Source organism: Stegostoma tigrinum, chromosome 9 (genome assembly GCF_030684315.1).
Source record: "Stegostoma tigrinum isolate sSteTig4 chromosome 9, sSteTig4.hap1, whole genome shotgun sequence".
Classification (NCBI taxonomy): domain Eukaryota; kingdom Metazoa; phylum Chordata; class Chondrichthyes; order Orectolobiformes; family Stegostomatidae; genus Stegostoma; species Stegostoma tigrinum.
In genome coordinates this window covers 37,535,944-37,555,364 of record NC_081362.1, presented here as the reverse complement: position 1 = coordinate 37,555,364, position 19,421 = coordinate 37,535,944, and the positions used below count along the sequence as shown (strand labels likewise).

At 40.8% G+C, this 19,421-nt stretch overlaps 1 protein-coding gene across 2 annotated transcripts in view; it reads left to right on the top strand.

Moving 5' to 3' along the window:
• The window catches only part of tiam2a (TIAM Rac1 associated GEF 2a), a 350,324-nt gene that overhangs the window by 219,419 nt on the left and 111,484 nt on the right, over positions 1-19,421 (top strand). For both annotated transcript variants that reach the window (XM_059648488.1, XM_048536148.1), the window contains 3 exons: positions 4,168-4,246; positions 11,422-11,514; positions 13,062-13,307. In XM_059648488.1, coding sequence (XP_059504471.1) covers positions 4,168-4,246; positions 11,422-11,514; positions 13,062-13,307 — 418 coding nt within the window. The remainder of the gene's footprint in view (positions 1-4,167; positions 4,247-11,421; positions 11,515-13,061; positions 13,308-19,421) is intronic.

Sequence of the window (19,421 nt, the reverse complement as noted above, 5' to 3'; positions counted from 1 at the left end):
GTTCTTCGAGGCCTCACTGGTGATGTGCAGCATTCCTACAGACACCTGGGAATCACTGGCCTAAGACCATCCAAAGTGGAGATGGAGCATCTGGGAAGGTGTTGAGCACCTCGAGACTTGCTTTCAGGCAGAAGCAGAAGGTAGACTAAGACAGTGAAAGGAGCACGCAGCCACACCAACAGCCAATGACCCCTTACCACAACCACCTTTCTGTCCCAAGTGTAATTGAGCCTGCGGTAGCTACATCAGTTTATACAGGACTCGCCCTGAGAGTGGAATAGAATCATCCTCATCTATGGCGGACTACCAATGAATGAATGACTTCAGTATTCCTAGTATTCCTAGCCTCTGGTCTGCTGTTTGTAACTGAAGTATTTATGTGGCAAGTCCAGTTGAGTTGCTGATAGTGGGGGAATTCAGTGACAGTAACAACATTGAATGCTAAGTAGCAATGGTTAGATTGCATCTTGAAGATGGTCATTGCCTGGCATTTGTGAGATGTGACTGTTACTTGCTATTTGTCAGCCAATAGTGGATATTGCCCAGGTCTTGTTGCGTTTAGGCATGAGGTGCTTCAGTATCTAAGGAGTCATGAATAATGCTGAACATTGTGCAAGCATTGGGAAAAAGATCTCACCCTGACCCCATGATGAAGGGAAGATCGTTGATGAAGTATTTAAAATTGGTACAAAAACAGAAATTGCTGGAAATGTTCTCTGGCAGCATCTGTGAAGAAAAAAAATCAATTAACATTTTGGGTCAAGTGACCCTTCCTCGGAACTGGGTCACTGGACCCAAAATGTTAACTCTAATTTCTTTTTCTTCATAAATGCTGCCAGACCTGCTGAACTTTTCCAGCAACATTTGTTTTTGTTTCTGATATACAGCATGTGCAGTTCTTTCGGTTTTTAGCTGAAAATGGTTGAACCTAGGGCACTACCCTGAAGAACTCCTGGAGAGATGTCCTGGAGCTGAGATGACTGACATCCCAACACCTACAGACGTCTTCCTATCAAACTATCAGTGAATATTACCCTCATGGCCATTGACTCCAGTTTTGCTCGAGCTCCTTGATGCCACACAAGTTGAAGTATGGGTCTTGTTGCCATGGTCAGTCATTACCACTTCACTTTTGCTCTTTTGTTGATGTTTGAACCAAGGCTATAATAAAGTCAGAAGCTGAGTGGCCCTGGCAGAATGAAACTGGACATCACTGAGCAGGTGCTCTTTGATAGCACTGTTGATGAAACCTTCCATCAGTTTACTGATTGAGAGCAGACTGTTGAGGTGGTAATCGGCCAGGTTGGATTTGTTCTGCTATTTGTGTACAAGATATACCTAGGCCGTTTTCCAAATGGTAGTGTACATGCCAGTGTTGTAACTGTACTGGAACAACTTGTTACAAGTGCAGCAAATTTTGAAGGACATCTCCAGGTAAAATTACAAGAATATTGTCAAGGTCCATAGCCTTCGTGTAGAGTGAATCAAAGACTGGCATCTGTGGAGACCTCTGGCAAATTAAAAGTTGGATCATCCACTTGGCGCTTCTGGGTGAAGATTTTTGCAAATGCAAAAGCCTCATCTTTTGCATTGCTGTGTTGGCTCCCCCATCACTAGGGATATTTGTGGAAGCACCTCCCCCCGTAAGTTGTTCAGTTATCATTCGCCATTCATGACTGGATGTAGCAGGGCTGCTGAGCTTAAATCTGGTAAGTTAGTTTTGTTGTCTATCAGTTGCTGCATATGCTGTTGGCAAGTAGTCCTGTTTTCTTCACCAGGCTGGCACCTTTTATTTTAGCATTGTCTGGAGTGGCTCTTGGCATTTCCTCCAGCACTTATCATTCAATCACGTTTGGCAGCATCTGTGAAGGAAAAAGCAGTTAATGTTTCGGGTCCAGTGATCCAGATCTGAGAAAAGGTCACCATACCTGAGACATTGACTCAGTTTTTTCCCTCACAGATGTTGGCAGATCTGCTGAGCTTTTCCAGCAACTTTGTTTTAGAGCTAGTAGGAACTGCTGATGATGGAGAATCTGACGTAACAGGGTGTAGAGCTGGGTGAGCACAGGCCAAGCAGCATCAGAGGAGCAGAAGGCTGGCGTTTCAGGTCTGGAGCCTTCCTCAAAGATTTCTGAGGAACGGTCCAGACCCAAAACGTCAGCCTCCCTGCTCCCCTGATGCTGCTTGGCTGTGTTCATCCAGCTCTACACTTTGTTAACTTTTTTTTGTTCCTGATTTACAGCATCTGCAGTTCTTTTGGTTTTTATTCAGGAGTTTGATCCCCTGGCTTCGTGGTAATTGTAGAATGGGAGATATTCCAGGCCAGAAGGTTTGCAGGTTATGCTGCAGTGTGATTCTGCTGCTGGTGATGACTCTCAGTGCCCCATGGATGCCCAGTCTTGAGTTGCTGCATCTATTTGAAGTCTGTCCCATTTGGCACAGTGGTAGTGCCGCACAACATAGTCTAATGTATTATCATAAGACCATAAGACAGGAGTGGAAGTAAGGCCATTCAGCCCATCAAGTCCACTCTGCCATTTAAATCATGGCTGACGGGCATTTCAACGCCACTTCCCTGCACTCTCCCGTAGCCCTTGATTCCTTCTGAGATCAAGAACTTGTCGATCTCTGCCTTGAAGGCATCCAACGTCCCAGCCTCCACTGCACTCTGCGGCAATGAATTCCACAAGCCCACCACTCTTTGGCTGAAGAAATGTCATCTCATTTCCGTTTTAAATTTACCCCCTCTAATTTTAAGGCTGTGCCCATGGGTCCTAGTCTCCCTGCCTGACGGAAACAACTTCCTAGCGTCACCCATCAGTGTGAACATGGAACCTCTTATCCACAGGGGGCCTGTAGTGGTCAGCCTTACTGATACGATCATGGACAGTTGCCTTTGCAGTCTGTAGCCTAGTGAGGATGAGATCCCTCTTGGTTTCCTTACCATCTAGCACAGACTAAAAACTCAGCTGTTATCTCTTTTATCACATGACCGTCTTGATGAGTAGAGCTCTTACTTGGTGGTGAACATTGATGTCCCTACCCACAGTGCATTCTGTGCCCTTGCTACCCTCTGTGCTTCCTCCAATTGTTGTTCAACGTGGAACAGCGCTAATTTATCAGCTGAGGGAGGATAATCTACTGTAATCAACAAGAGGTTTTCTTTCACATAAGATTTCACGGTAACTGGAGTGAATGCTAAGGACCTCCCAGGGCAACTTCCTCTTATCTGTTTGCCACTGTGCTGCCGCCCCTGCTGAGTTTGTCTTGCCAGTTGGACAGGATGGTGATGGTGGTTTCTGGGACTCGGTGAGGTTTTGATTCAGTGAGTATGACTTTGCCAGGCATTTGCTTGATTAATCTGAGACACAGCTCTTCAAATTTTCACAGTAGCTCCCCAGATGTTAGTAAGGGGAACTTCGTCGGGTTATAGGGGCTATGTTTGCCATTGTAATTTCCCAAGCCTAGGTTGATGGACAACAGTTTCCTTCCCTAAAGGAGATTTAATACACAATTAATAGTCATTTTATCATTATTAGAATTTTAATTCCAGATTTTGAAAATTAATTTCAAATCCCACAGCCTGCTGTGGTGAGCTTTAAACCCAGTTACTAGAGCGTTACCCAGTTCTCTGGATACTAGTTCAGCAACTAAGGCAGCACGTTCTCCTAAATTATGCTTGCAGTACATGTATGAGAGAACACAGATGTGACAGATGAGGTTAGTGTGCTACAGACATGTGCAGAATTGTGATATTTTGGTGATGGTGAAACTGTGCACTTTGCATTTGTCATTACTGGGGAGGAAAAACACTCCTAAAGCAAATGCAAAATGAAAAAACAGGTTAAAAATAAAACATGGATTAAAGTTATCTTTTTAAGGACATTTACCAGGTTGGTTTTTCAGGCAATTGCTAGTGGTTTCGTGGTCATTATTAAACTCTTAGTTTAGACTGTTTTAGTTTTTCATCATATTCAAGCTCCACAATCTGCCATGATGCATTTGAATCCAGATTCCCAGAATGTTCCATCCAGCAATAATACCATTCGGCCATCATTCTCCCTGTGTTTGTAGATTGAGCATCCCCAACATCTTGCGAGAGATTTTAGCCTGTATCAATCTATTGCCTAAATTTCATGATTGATATCCTCTGTCTGTTTGGTGCAGTTATTTGATGAAATAGAAATCACCATGATGAATATTTACCACTTACACCTTGAGAGGAGTGGACCTGAAACTGCCTATGGTAAGTGGTTAAGATTATGACTGGTACTTCGTCAACTTTTCTTACAATTTATTTTAAGCAACATTCAACAGCTCTCTTGTACTGTTGTCTTGAATTTGGGACTTGTTTCATGTTACTTCAATATTCTATCACAACTGCAAGCTATGTCCCATTTTCAAAGTTTGTGACCAGTGAATTAAATAACAAGAATGGTCTATGTTTTAACCCCCTAAGTGTATAGTCAAGAAATCTACAGATTTTTGAGGTCTCATTTATAAAATGATTTGTTCATTTTTAGAAACACGATACTCAACAACAAATGCTATTTCACTCATTGGGACATGAGCTTCGGTGGTTGGCCAGCATTTATTGCCCATCCCTGGTTGCCCTTCAGAAGGTGATGGTGAGCTGCTTTCTTGAACTCCCTGCAGTCCATTTGGTTAGGTAAACTTACAATGCCCTGAGGGAGGGAATTCCAGACTTTTGACCCAGTAACAGTGAAGGAATTGTGACATCTTTCCAAGTCAGAACAGTGAGTGTCTTAGAGTGGAAGTTGCCGGGATTGGTGTTCCCATGAATCTGTTGCCCTTGTCCTTCCAGATGGTAATAGTTGTGGATTTGGAAGGTACTGTACAAGGAATCTTTGTGAATTCCTGCAGTAGATTGGACTTCATGCACAGATTCATTCACACAATTTAGCACATGCAAGAAATGTTTGTGTGGTATTTTAACAACTTAAGTAAAAGGGAAATGTTCATGTTGCACTTATCTCATGCAGATTAAAGTTGCTGTTCACATAATCTAGTCTGCTGCATTCACTGCTCACAAAGTGGACTCCTCTATATTGGGGAAATGAAGTACAGGCTGGGTGTAGACTATGTTCTGTCTGCAAAAAAAGATCGAGCCTCCAGATGCCTGTCACTTCAATACACCATGCTGTAGCATGGCTGACACCTCTAAGGCTTGCTGTGGTGCTCCAGCAAAGTTCAGTGCAAGCTGGAAGAACAGCAACTCATTTTTCACTTGGGGGACCCTGCAGCTGCCTTGACTCAATAAAGAGAGCTTAAGCCTTAAAACTTTAACCCCACACCCCAGGCCTCGTGGTTGTTAACTTGCTGGCTGAGCTGGAAAGTTTGTTTGCAGATGTTGCATCATCATATTCGATAACGTCAGTGCACCTCTGGTGAAGTGTCGGTGTTCAGTCCCATTTGCTATTTGTGTCCTGGTTTTCTGTGTTGGGTGGCATCACTTGCAGATTTGTTTATTAGTAGTTGGTATATTGGGTCCAGCTAATTTGGAGGCCTTATCTTAACGAGCACAACAGCCCTCTGGTGCAAAATGTAACTCTTTATAAGGGTGTTATCTCCTGTGTCCAGCCCAAATGGTACCCCTCAATCAAGGTAACAAAGTGTAGAGCTGGATGAACACAGCAGACCAAACAGCACCTTAGGAGCAGGAAAGCTGACGTTTCGGGCCTGGACCCTTGATCGGAAAATTTTTGATGAAGTGTCTAGGCCTGAAACGTCAGCTTTCCTGCTCCTAAGATGCTGCTTGGCCTATTGTGTTCATCCAGCTCTACACCTTGTTATCTTGGATTCTCCAGAATCTGCAGTTCCTACTATCTCTGATACAATCTAACCCCACTGCGAAGCTTCTTGTAAGGATGCCTAACCTGAAGAAGTTACCATCCTCCCTCCGAACATACCTCAGGGGATCTATCTCCGACTGCAAATCTCTCGTGATCTCTTCGGCCTTGAAATTGCTCAGTCATGTTCTGAAGCAAACCAGGTACTACAGCCACATCACCTTTCTTAGTAGCTGCCTACAGAACCAGATCATCCCCAATGGACGACAGCCTACATTCAAGCCTTCCCAATTTGGTCCCAACCGTGACAATATCTACATTCAGAATGTTGAGACCCTTCAGAAAAGTTTCTCCCTGCGACTCCTTTTCTGATGCTGCTTGGCCTGCTGTGTTCATCCAGCTCTACACCTTGTCATCTCGGATTCTCCAGCATCTGCAGTTCCTAATATCTCTCTCCCTTAATCAATACCACTTTAAAAAAATATCCATATTATCTGGTCATTCTAATAATGTTCACGAGTTGCCTGTATGCAGATTGTCTGTCGTAGCAAACCACTTGATCAAACAAAATAGTTTGTGACAATTGTAAAATCGTGTTCGAAGAAACAGACTATCGATATCAGTCGGTGGCGAAAAAAGCCTCTTTATTGTATATTCACAGCAGCACAATGTAAAGTGAAAACAGAATCTCAAAATTCTAGCTCAAAAGTAGCCTTTTTTCTAAAGCATAGAATACTGATGTATGTACAAACTAACACTTGAGTACTACTTGAATACTAAGTAGTGACAATTGTACAGAATTCTGTCCTGCAGGAAATCTGAGATGGTTTAAACGCTCCATGTTAACAGTTATTCTAATGAGATTAGTGTGTCTGTCTGGTTTGGCCTTGCATAATTCAAAAGGTGTTAGTCCTAATATCTCCAAAATTAAAATGTTAGTAAAAATGTCAGTCTGTGTAGTTTTAAATGGAAGATTATCTGTGTTTTAAATAAAAGTTTGTTTATTATCGCTCATTCATTAAAAGTTGTGCAGTTGATCATAGCGGTGCTAGTTTTAATAGGTTAAAGTTTGCATACATTTATGACATTGAATAAAAACTCAAGGTAAAATAAATCCAGTCACCTACAAATTATAGAGATAATGGGAACTGCAGATGCTGGAGATTCCAAGATAATAAAATGTGAGGCTGGATGAACACAGCAGGCCAAGCAGCATCTCAGGAGCACAAAAGCTGACGTTTCGGGCCTAGACCCTTCATCAGAGACCCTCTGATGAAGGGTCTAGGCCCGAAACGTCAGCTTTTGTGCTCCTGAGATGCTGCTTGGCCTGCTGTGTTCATCCAGCCTCACATTTTATTACCTACAAATTATACTTTGTTTAATCTAATAGCAGTCACAACGCAAGAAAGACTGCAAAAAGAAAGCAGCATTTTGTTTTTTTGAAAAAAAGGAGCAAATCCAATTGTTATCTTTGAGTCTTGGAGCCACACTGGCTGGAAAGGAGTTTAGAGATTGCACCTACTTAAAGCTAAATTTTTATATGGAAAACACTGCTTTTGGTATGAGATGTGTTAAGTATTTTATCCTCTGATATTTCATTCAAGTGAAATGATATGGTCTCGTTAAATGAAGCTGTGTACAAAGCATGTTATTGTATGAATGGACCTTTGAGTGGAATGTATTCTGATATGGTAATGCACTTGGTGACTAGTACAGAAAGACTGTAGTGAGTATTACATACAATCATGAACAGTGATACATACGGTTATGAATAATTATTAATAAACATGAATTACAACACAACGCATCTTGCAATTGAGAAAAACACAAAGTAATTGCAAGTCGCTTCTTCTTTCTTATTACTCCTTTTAAGTTTATAAGTGATTTTCACTTGTTTAATTCTGATCACCTTTTAATTTTTCCAAGTTCTGATGACGGATCATAAATCTGTGTTTAATTCTGTTACTGTAGAGGCTTTGGTTATAAACCGGCAGTGAATGTAAGTTGCAATGTGAATTTAGCAATTTTGGGTGAAAAAAATACTGCAGTGGAATTAAATCTAAAGCTATAAGATTAACAAACTCACCAGGTTCCTTTTGGTAGCACCCCCCTCCCCCACTCCCAACAAAAACCTGCAACCTCTGCCACTTAGAAGGACCAGGGGAGCAGATATGTGAACAACAACTACAGATTCTCCTCCAAGCCACACATCATACTGACATGGAACTGTAGTCAGTTCTGCTTATAATGCAATGGTTATGTTCCTGTGCAACATCACATTATTGAAAATCGCAACCCAGAAATAATGGGGTCTATGTGAAAAGCAGGGTTAGGGGAAGGCCATCAAAAATATCACTCAAAATCACTCAAAAATCACTCCAGCCTAACACACAGCTTGGCACAATTTGAATAAATATTTAATTCATGTCTAATAATGAAAAAAAGTAAATTTTTAACACCTTATCTTGGAAGAAATGTCAGGATGACTTGATGGGGGAGTGGTGAAGGTTTGAGGTTACTGTGTTGTTAATGCTGAGGCTGATGGTTGTCGTCGTCGTCACCACCTTCAAGTGCAGTTGTGGTTTTAGGGCTAGAGGTTAATCCAGAAGTGGATGGCCGTGATTCATTGTCTTCTGACTGTTTCTTGGGGAGTTGCTTAAAGACATCCAGTTATTGCGGCTTTGCCCTTTCTTCCTTCATTAAGAAGCTGTTCATAGGGTGTCAAATAAGACCTTACTCCACAAACTACTACCCAGCTGCATTCTGCGTTGTAATCATTGTCCTCTAACAGCAGCAACTGCTTCTCAATTTCCCTCAGGATAGAAGACAACTGGAAGAGGAAAGCTCTTGTGGTGCTGCATCCTGACTACTACTACTACATCTCCAGCCACCACTTTCCCTCAGTGACAAGTTGTTGTAGATCAGCTGTAGACAGGTCTTCACAGTGGAGCTAAAGCAGCTCTTCAATATCCACACTCACCACATCTTCATTTCCAGCTTGCTTTGCCAGATCAACACAATGTTCTTTGATTCTTGGAAGCTCCTCTGATCAAAGGGTTTAAAATCTTGGGGGGAGAAATATTCTGGGAGTAGCTTCTGCCAAACTGCATTCAAGTAGTCCTTACTGACATCACCCTAGGCCTCCACGATAATCTCAATTGCATTCCTGATGTTAAAGCTCTTCTAAAATTAAAGAACACTATCCTTATCCCCCGCTGTGGCTGCAACCAACCTGTTAAATGTGCACTTTAAATAATAAGCTTAAAAAACTGCAATTATACCCTGGTCCATGAGTTGAAAGAGAGAGGTTGTGTTTAGAAGTAGAAATAGTGCTTTGATCTTTTCAAAAAGCTCAGTACTGGTGGGAGGATGGCTAGTTGCATTATCCAGGATGACAAGAACCCTGAAATCCAAGCTTTATTTTCCCCCTGCGATGATCTCTTAAAAACATCTTCCAAAATATCATCAATAAGGTCAGAAAAAAATTGCCCCATTATCCAACCTCCTTCGCTTGTGCTAAAGTATACACCTACGGTAGATTTAAGGTAACCTTTGAAGGCTTGCAGGCTGACAGAGCAGTACACCACCACAGGCTTGAGCTTTAAATCTCCACTAGCATTGGCACCCAGCAGCACAGTCATACGATCCTTTTGCCACCTTAGAGCCTGGAGTGTGTAATTCATTCTTACAAAAGTAGTTTCTTGATGGCATTCATTTCAAGTATAAACTTGTCTCATGCAAATTGAAAATTTGATCTAAGTTGTAGCCTTCTTTGTCAATTAATTTTTTTTACTTTGGAAGGTAGTGCCATCGCATGTTTCTTATCGGAACTGGCAGATCTGTCATGTCATTTTACGTTACGAAAAGCATAGCAATTTCTTGAAACCAGCAAACCAGCCACTGCTAGCACTAAAGGCAGGCGCATCTGCAGGATTTTCAGTTTTATTTTAGTTAAATCTTCATAAACCGATAGGGTTTTCTCTTTTATGGTGAGAGTGGTGGTCCCAGATCGCTTTTTCGTTTGATCTTCTATCCATATACTTAGCCGTTCATTTCCTCAAGACCCTTTGTCCGAAGCACCTCAAATTTTCTATTACTCAGACTTGTTCCAACAATACAGATTGCTTTAATCTTTTTTGCATTGTCTGTAATGGCGAGTAAGGTAAACTCTTCTATTCCTGTTAAACTATATCACGTGTTCTCTCATTACACTCTAAACGTTTTATAATATCTAGCTTCTCTTGTGTTATAATCTTTCTTTTATGTTGATCACCCACAATTTTATCACCAGGATGTTTCTTGCTCGCATTCTTGTCACTTTGTCTTCACATTTTTGTGGGTAACGCAGCAGAATTTGCAAAAAAAAAGTACTGTACCCCACTGTGTGATGATCACATGATGCCAGCACGGAGACATTTTCACCGCATGGTCAGGACAAAGCCCGCAAAATAATTGTGATGTCGACGCATACTCCTCTGCACACCAGTGGAATCTCATTCTAGCCAATTGAAGCTCATGTTTTAGAGAGAGCATTCCTCTATTTGTCAGTCACATTATAGCCAATTCGCATTATCAGAATATGTATTGTAGCAGCAATCCCCCCCCCACCACTGACACCACGATGCATTATCCTCCTCCCTTGTCACTAGGTCAAAAATCCTGAAATTCCTAAGTAAGAGTTGCTACTCAGTGTCAAGTACCTGGCTGCTGGAGGCATGCTTGAGCTGGGGTTGGAGGTGGGAGTGGGCAACGTGGTGGAGGGAGGAAAAAGAAGACCCATATCACCTACGCTATCAGTAATTCGTAGTCTGCAATGATGAATACCTCAACAAGTTGTTATCAGGAGTTAACTCAGGGTGCGTCATGCCCTTCCAGGGTAAAAACCTATTGTGAATAACATATTCTAAATAAACTCCATCTCACAAACTTTGAGCCACAATCTTGCAGTTCATTCCCACTTTTGTAATTCACCATCAACCCCTGCCCCCCTTTCTCTGCCAGCTAGGCAGGAAACTGTAAGATTAGACCCTTCAGGCCTGCTGGAAATGTGCCTGCATCGACCTATTGGTCTGAGCTGCTACCAAGCCCCAAGTCCTACATTACTGAATCTGAGGACTATCTTCTCCTACAAACAACACTAAAACCCTGGAACACCCACCCTAATGACATTCAGGATCTACCTGTACAAAATGGAGTGCAGCAGTTCAAGAAGGCAAATCACCATCATCACCACCAGCGCAACAAGGGATGGAGAATAAATGCTGGCACAGCCAGTGACTCTCATATCCTGTAAATGAATAAAAAAACTTCTGTCTGCTGTTTTTGCAAGGAGTTTCTGGCTTGTATCCTGAATGTTAATGATAATGTTTCACTTTTTTTTAAAAAAACATTTTGTTTTCGTGTTGAATGTAAGTGAGTTGAAACAGCTTACAAATATCTGTGATTCAGAATAAGTTTTTGTACTTCACTGCTATTTTCTTTTGTAGTTTGGTTATTTTGAGTGAGGTTGTGCACTTAACTCCAGATATTTACCATTTGTTGAACTAAAGCACCAACTGAGTTAAAGTTTCCTTGGCGCAAAGAGTTTATTTTCTTTGCTTCATTCTTAAAGGTTTTGCAGTTGCTGGACAAGTTGATGGAAAGCAGCACAATAATTCTTTGTTTGTGAGTGATGTGCTTCCTGATGGGCTCGCCTATAGAGAAGGTACAATTACATTTGAAAAGGTTTTATGCTTCCTGAAGTAGTAGATTTTAGCATTAACAGAACAATCCAGTTGCCATCCAGTGTCTGAATTTTTAATGGTTATCTTGCAATCTTTCCAGAAATAACAGTTTGATTTCAGAGTGTGGACAATATTGGCCTTGACTGTAATCTTCTCATACTGGAGTAGTATGCCGAAACCCATTGTCTAGGTTGACACACAAATTGCTTATTGGTTGAATGTCAAAGAGCTGTACGCAAAATGCTGCATACTCCAAACTATTTGGGTTATTTTTTTTGAATGCATTGCTAATTATTGCACCGCTTATTCAACAATTCTGAATTAGCAGAAATTTTCTTTGAATTATATTTTGGAAAAACTGAAATCGCTGTTTTTGTTCCCTGCTCCATGTTCCTGCTTCATTCCGTGTCCCTAATAATAGTGTGAGATTAAGCGAATCTGTCTGTAACCTTGGTACCATCACCTCTATAGCATCACCCAACTTCACCCCTGTCTCAGCATCCCTTCTGCTGAAAATCTTATTTATGCCTTTGCTACTTCCAGACTCAATTATATCTGCCTGGCCTCCACATTTTGTCCTCCACAAACCTAAGGTAAGTCAAAATTATGCCCCCTGGTTTAACTTGCACCACTTCCATGCTCACTGATTTACATTGCTTGACTGAGAACCAATGTGTTGACTTTAAAATTCTCCATTATTTTCAAATTTCTACATGGTCTCAATCCTCTTTATCTTTGTAATCTCTCCCAGCCCTACATTCTACCGAGAGTCAGCGCTGTTCCAATTCTACCCTGTTGGATATTTCCATTTGTCTTTATTGTAATATTGGTAGCCATGTCTTCAGCTGACTTAGCTTCCAGCTCTGAAATACTCTCTCTACAACTTTGCATCTTTCTAGCTTGCTTTGCTTTTATGAAACATGGCTTCTGTTGTACTTAGTGTCTTCAATGAAAACATGATAAAACAATCAGCAAAATACTACTAGGGTCTTGGGACGCAGTGATAATATCCCTACCTCTAACAGAATGCCTGGGTGCATGTCCCACCTCCTCTGGACATAAATGTCTTGGTCTTTCTGAATGGGTTGATTGAACAAGCTACTTTATTTATAAATAGTGTTAATCAGCTTCTCCTGTGAAGGTACCTAGTTCCGTATAGTGGTGTGTTGGACATCTGACATTCCTGTGGCATTTAAATGGACCATTAGGAAACTTAACATAAACAGAGAAATTAAGAAAAACACCTTTTAATAAATTGGGGTTCCACATGCATGTGGAAAATTTTTATGCTTGCTATTTTAACAAGCTATATAGTATAAAATGATTTATGATACATCGATATGGGATAACAATCCTGGTAATATTAATGATTTCATTCGTCCATATTAAAGTTCTTTTTAAACTGAGGAGAGAAATCAGAAATAAAACTAAAATATGGTAGGTTACCTTACACCCAGAAGTAGAGGGTAAATTGTGGCTTGGGAGACTTCCTTTAATATTGTTACTGTCCCTGTTTTCTTTCCATTAGGTGCAAGAGTGGGAGATGAGATCCTGATAATAAATGGTGAAATGGTTGCTAATCTACACGATACACACATTGAATCGTTATTTGCAGAGAACCACTTAATACTGACTATCAGGAGGTTCTCATTAGACTGCAACCGAATGTCAACAGACTGCAGCAATTCACCAAACCATGTGATGGTCCCAACTCCTCCCAACCAATCAAAATTGCTGGATGAGTTTATTGACAACCTCCTTCCTGTCTCTTCTGGTGAGTTCTGGGTTTCTTTGTAATTACAAAGCTGTGCCATGTTTTAAAGAAGTAATGGTGTATTTTCTCAGAGAAAATGAGAACTGCAGATGCTGGAGAATCCAAGATAACAAAGTGTAGAGCTGGATGAACACAGCAGGCCAAGCAGCATCTTAGGAGCACAAAAGCAGACGTTTCGGGCCTAGACCCTTCAGAAGAAAATACTTTTTTTTGTGCTCCTAAGATGCTGCTGTGGTGTATTTTCTCCTCTTTTTAAAAAAAAATTGAGGCCTTATTTAAAGTAGCAGAAGATTTGGAGCTCACCTTGAATTCTATACAACAGCTTTGTAACCTTTGTTTATTTGATATGTCACCTTAATTGTTGTTTGTAAAACACTTTGCTAAATTGTTTCTGCCACTTGTTCCTCTGAGTCTCTATTACAAAGAGATACTTGTAGAAGAAATTTTTGACGTGCTTTTCTGGAGTAGTGCAGGAACTTGTGGTCATTTTTCATCCCAAAGCAATTTGGATCTTGGAATGTGGCATCAGTGAGCAATGAACAAACTTCATTAGCTGCAAATGACTAGGTGCATAAATAAATACTGTCAAAATGATTGAAAATATTTATTTTCAAGTACTGCATAGCAATACAGTTGGATTAAAATGTTGCTTGTTTATTTCACAATTTGCTACTTGAGTTAAATAGTTTCTTTCCTTTTGTCTCAAATATGCAACTCACTTTGCCTTATGCATTGTCACTTTTGACGTGACCAATTGGTTGATGCAACTTGGTGTCTCTTTGCGCTGATAAGAAAGAAGACTTTGTGTGAGAAATTGGAAATAGAAATGATTTGCATATACGCACTCTAATATGAAGGACATGTAGAGCATGTAGCTTAATTTTCAGTCTTGGGGAGGGGAATGCCATTCATCCCATTTAGTTCATAGTGGCTCCCCATAGGGCAATCTAGTCAGTTTTGTTCCCTGATTGTAGATCTAAAATTTTATTTCCCTTCAAGCGATCGTCCAATTTCCTCCACCATCACCATTAACAAAGTTCTGCATTAACATTGCTTGCTCCTTTTATTAAAAAAAAGCTTATGACCTTGGACTTTTAGAAGATTCATCAAATTCTGTATTTTAATTAATTGTACACAGCAGTGTTGAAAAGTGTAAATGAGTGCAGAATTCCTCAGAACCAGAGGATACTATCATTGTACTGTTAATCCAGAGACCCAGGTAATGTTTTGAGGACCTGGGTTCGAATCATGGTGAGATTTGAATTCATCAAAATATCTGGAATTAAGAACCTAATGATAACCATGAATCCATTGTTGATTATTGGAAAAACCGACCTGTTCACTCGTTTCCTTCTCCAAAGCACAACTGCCATTCTTAGATCAGATCTTCATGTGACTCCAGACCTGCAGCAATGTAGTTGATTCTTAACTACCCCCTGGACAATAAATGCTGGCCTACTAAGTGACAGCCTCATCCTGTGAATAATCAAAAAGAAATCACACAGACCCTTTTAATATATTTATGCAATTTATAACATTTCACAGGTGCATCATCAGCAAAATTTGATACCAAAACACATTTGACAAATGCTTGCCAAAGGATGTATATGATATGCAGTGACTTGAAGAAGATGGAGGCATAAACAATAAAGATGTAGGAGCAGAAGTAGGCTATTCAGGCCTGTGACTCTGCTGTACCATTCAATGAGATCATGGCTAATCTGATAAACCTCAACTCCAGTTTATTCTCATTACCCTTGATTCCCTTAATGTTTAAATCCTGTTTGTTTTGTATTTAATGTACTTAACAACTCAGCCTCAACAGCCCTGTTTTGTAAAGAGATGCACAAATTGACTACTTTCTGCAAAAATAATGTCCTCATCACCCCCGTCTTAAACTGGCCACCTTTATTCTGAGATTATGTCCTCCAGCCCTTGATTCCCCAAAAGGAGGAGCTATCTTTCCGTGTCTGCCCACTCAAGCCTCCTGATAATTATATATGCTTCAACAGGTTCTCCTCTCATTTTTCTAAACTCCAGTGAGTACAAACCTAAGCTACACAACCTCCCCTCAAGAAAATGCCTCCAAATCTGTAATCAACCCAGTGAATCTCAGTACTGGCTCTAGTACCAGTTTGCTTCCCCTCACATAAGGGGACCAAGATTATGACAGTATTCCAGCTTTGGACTGATTAGTAACTTGTATTGTTTTAATCAGTCATTCCTGTTTTTATACTCCATTCTGTCTGAAGTAAAGGTCAACATTCCACTTATTTTCCCTATTGCCCACTGAATGTTTAATAGGGAAGTTAATGGGAATGTTGAGGCTTAGTGAGCTGAAATGGTATTATTAGTTTAGTGATGAGCAAGAGGTCTGAATCTGAAGTGCACAAAGATTGCTTAAATTGTAGAGAAGTTACCAAGAAGGAGGAAGGATGTAGCTGTGGGGAAATTTGTAACAGGAATGAAAATGTTAATATTAAGTTGGCAGTGAATGTAGGACAGCAAGCACAAGGGTTGACAAGTGAATGGGAATTGGTGAAGAGTTTAGAAACCCACTACAAAGTTCAAAATGAGATAAGGTTTATGGAGGATACAAGGTGGGAAGGTGGTCAGAAATAATTAGAGGAATCAGGCCTAGAGTTGACAAAGTCATGGATGAGATCAACAACAGAAACTAACCAGGGATCGAATCAGGCTGTTATTTACAGTGGAATATATTTGGATTCAATGTTTATCAGTGATGCAGTGAAACTAAAAAGTAATATTATGATAAGGCTGAGATTTGTGTGTGTGTGTGTGTGTGTGTGGTGTTATTTGGTAGAATAATAGTTATTGGGTTGAATGTGTGGGTTTGTCAGTATTTGAAGTTGACATTTTTTTGGGGAAGAACTACAATACCCTTAATTAAATGTGAGACAGTTATCTATAGTTTCTTTGGAATTGCCAAGAGGGCTTGGGGAGAGAATGTAGTCATTTGAGAGAGGCCGGTATCAAGCTGAAAAATTTGTCAGTAGAGTAATATGCTTATGTTAGCACATTGTACTCCTGCTAAATGCAAAATCCCTGCTTAAAATCTTTGGAGACTTACTTTGGATTTAACTTTTTATTTTCCTTGGATTACTTTTATTATGTGATTATCTTAGCCCAAACATTCTCAGTTAAATACAAGTGTAGATACTTGTTTAAAAATATGCTTCCCTAATTTACAGCAATTTCATCTGTGTGAACTTGTAGTTTTCCTATGCTGCCACTTGTGATTGGAAGGAGGTCATCCAGGTGGACCTTGTAGAATGAATTCCCTGATTGCCACTGTTAACGTGGTCTAATCAGGGAGTCCTGGCGGAAAGATATAAACAGGAGTGTCAGGGGTTCTCACTGTAGGAGCTGGGTCAGTGTCATATGCTGTGCATGTATAAATAAATGCTGATAGGATATTGGCCTTTGCCGAGTGTTTCTCACTTAGTTTCAAACTCAACTGAGCTGCTGCCTCACAGGTCCCACTACTCTCCTGCTCCAGACATGTGGTCAAGGAGATTAGCAGGTTTCCTTACAAACTATCTGGAGGGTTCGGGGAGAGGAGCTTCCAGGTTGTTTCAATCTCAGCTCAGAAGTTGTTGGAGGCAGAAGCATGTATCAGGTTCCAGAGTGCTAAGAAGTGTTCCAACAGAGCAATAAGTGCTAAGCAATGTTGCTAAGAAAAGAAATTTAAAGTAATGAAATTAGAATGAGATATTATTAGAACCAGAATAAAGTGTTGAAGATATGGTCTGTGAGAAAGAAGCAAAATTAAGTTCTTGAAGCTTATATAAACAAAACGTCATCAGGAACGGTATAGCGCTGGGAAGAAACTAAGTTGGAAGCATTATAATAATTTTTAAAGAAGAGCTTATCTACACTTTCAGCAATAGAGTTGAAATTGTAATCATTTTAATCATCAAAGTATTCAAACAGAAAAATCTCTCCCTCAAACTTGGTTTTAGATATTTGCAATTCCACAATGATGGTGACACTCTCTATATTTCCTTTTAATACAGATTCAAAGATTTTTAAGCATGTAGTAGAAATGATCCAAGCATTGCACAACCTGTTCTTTTTTTCTCTTCTTTGCATTGGGAAGGGGATGGTATCTTGGGGAAGGGATGGCATATTACTACTGCTGGAAGAGTAATCCAAAGCACTGGCTAATGTTCTGGGTTTGAATCCCACAACAGCAGATGGTGGAATTTGAATTCAATAAAAATATGGAATTAATTTTATTGATCATGAAACAAGTGTCATTTGTCAGACCATACCATCTAATTCATAAGTGCCCTTTGTGGAAGGAAACTGCCATCCTTACTTGACTTGGCTTTCATGTGATTTCAGACATACAGGAATGTTTTTGATTCTTTAACTACCTCTAAAATGGCTTAGCAAGCCACTTAGATGTAATAATCACTGGAAAGCCTACATGAAAGAATGAAATCAAATGGGCCACTTAAATGACAATAACAAACACAACGCTGGTGAACTCCCTTGGACTTGAATTCCTTATTGACATCCTGGGTCTAGTGCCAAAATTTGGAAACAGAGCAAAGAAAATTACAGCAGAGGAACAGGCCTTTTGGCCCTCGAAGCCTGCGCTGATCCAGATCCTCTATCCAAACCTGTCGCCTATTTTCCAAGGATCTATATCCCTCTGCTCCCTGCCCATTCGTGCATCTGTCTAGATACATCTTAAATGACACTATCGTGCCTGCATCTGCCACCCCCACTGGCAACGTGTTCCAGGCATCCCCCGACCCTCTGCGTAAAGAAGTTTCCACACGTATCTCCCTTAAACATTTCCCCTCACTTGAAATTGTGACCCCACTAATTCAGTCCCCCACTCTGGGGGGTGAAAAAGCTTCTTGCTATCTGCCCTATCTATATCTGTCATGACTTTGTAGACATCAATCAGGTCCCCCTTCAACGTCGGTCTTTCTAATGTAAATAATCCTAATCTACTCAACCTCTCTTCATAGCTAGCACCCTCCATACCAGGCAACCTCCTGGTGAACCTCCCCTGAACCCTCTCCAAAGCTACACATCCTTTTGGTAATGTGGTGACCAGAACTGTATGCAGTATTCCAAATGCAGTCGAGCCAAAGTCCTATATGACTGCAACATGACCTGCCAACTCTTGTACTCAATACCCCATCTGATGAATGAAAGCATGCCGTATGCCTTCTTGGCCACTCTATCGACCCGCGTTGCCACTTTCAGGGTAGAATGGACCTGAACACCCAGATCTCTCTATCAATTTTCCCCAGGGCTTTTCCATTTACCTTATAGTTCGCTGTTGAATTGGATCTTCCAAAACGCATCACCTCACGTTTGATGGATTTAACTCCATCTGCCATTTCTCCGCCCAACTCTCCAATCTATCTATATTCTGCTGCATTCTCCAACAGTCCCCTTCACTATTTGCTATTCCACCAATCTTAGTGGCATCTGCAAACTTGCTAATCAGACCATCTTATACCTTCCTCCAGATCATTTATGTATGTCACAAACAACTGTGGTTCCAACACAGATCCCCCTGGAACACCACCGGTCACAGTTCTCCATTTGAGAAACGCTGTTCCACTACAACTCTGTCTCCTGTTGCCCAGCCAGTTCTTTATCCGTCTCGCTAGTACACCCTGGATCCCGTGCGACTTCTCTTTCTCCATATATATATCATCCATCAACTTTGTCATTTTCTCAAAGAACTCTATCAAGTTGGTAAGCTGTGGCCTTCCCTGCACAAAACCATTCTGCGTATCACTAATAAGCCTATTTTCTTCCAAATGTGAATAGATCGTATCCCTCCATGTCCTCTCCAGCAGCTTTCCCACCACTGACGTCAGGCTCACTGGTCTATAATTGTCTGGATTATCCTTGCTACCCTCCTTAAACAAGGGGACAACATTAGAAGTTCTCCAGTCCTCCGGTATCTCACCCGTGCGCAAGGATGCTGCAAAGATATCTGTTAAGGCCCCGCTATTTCCTCTCTCACTTCCCTCAGTAACCTGGGATAGATCCCACCTGGACCTGGGAACTTGTCACCCTAATCCCTTTTAGATTAGTCGAACAACACCCTGACATTGT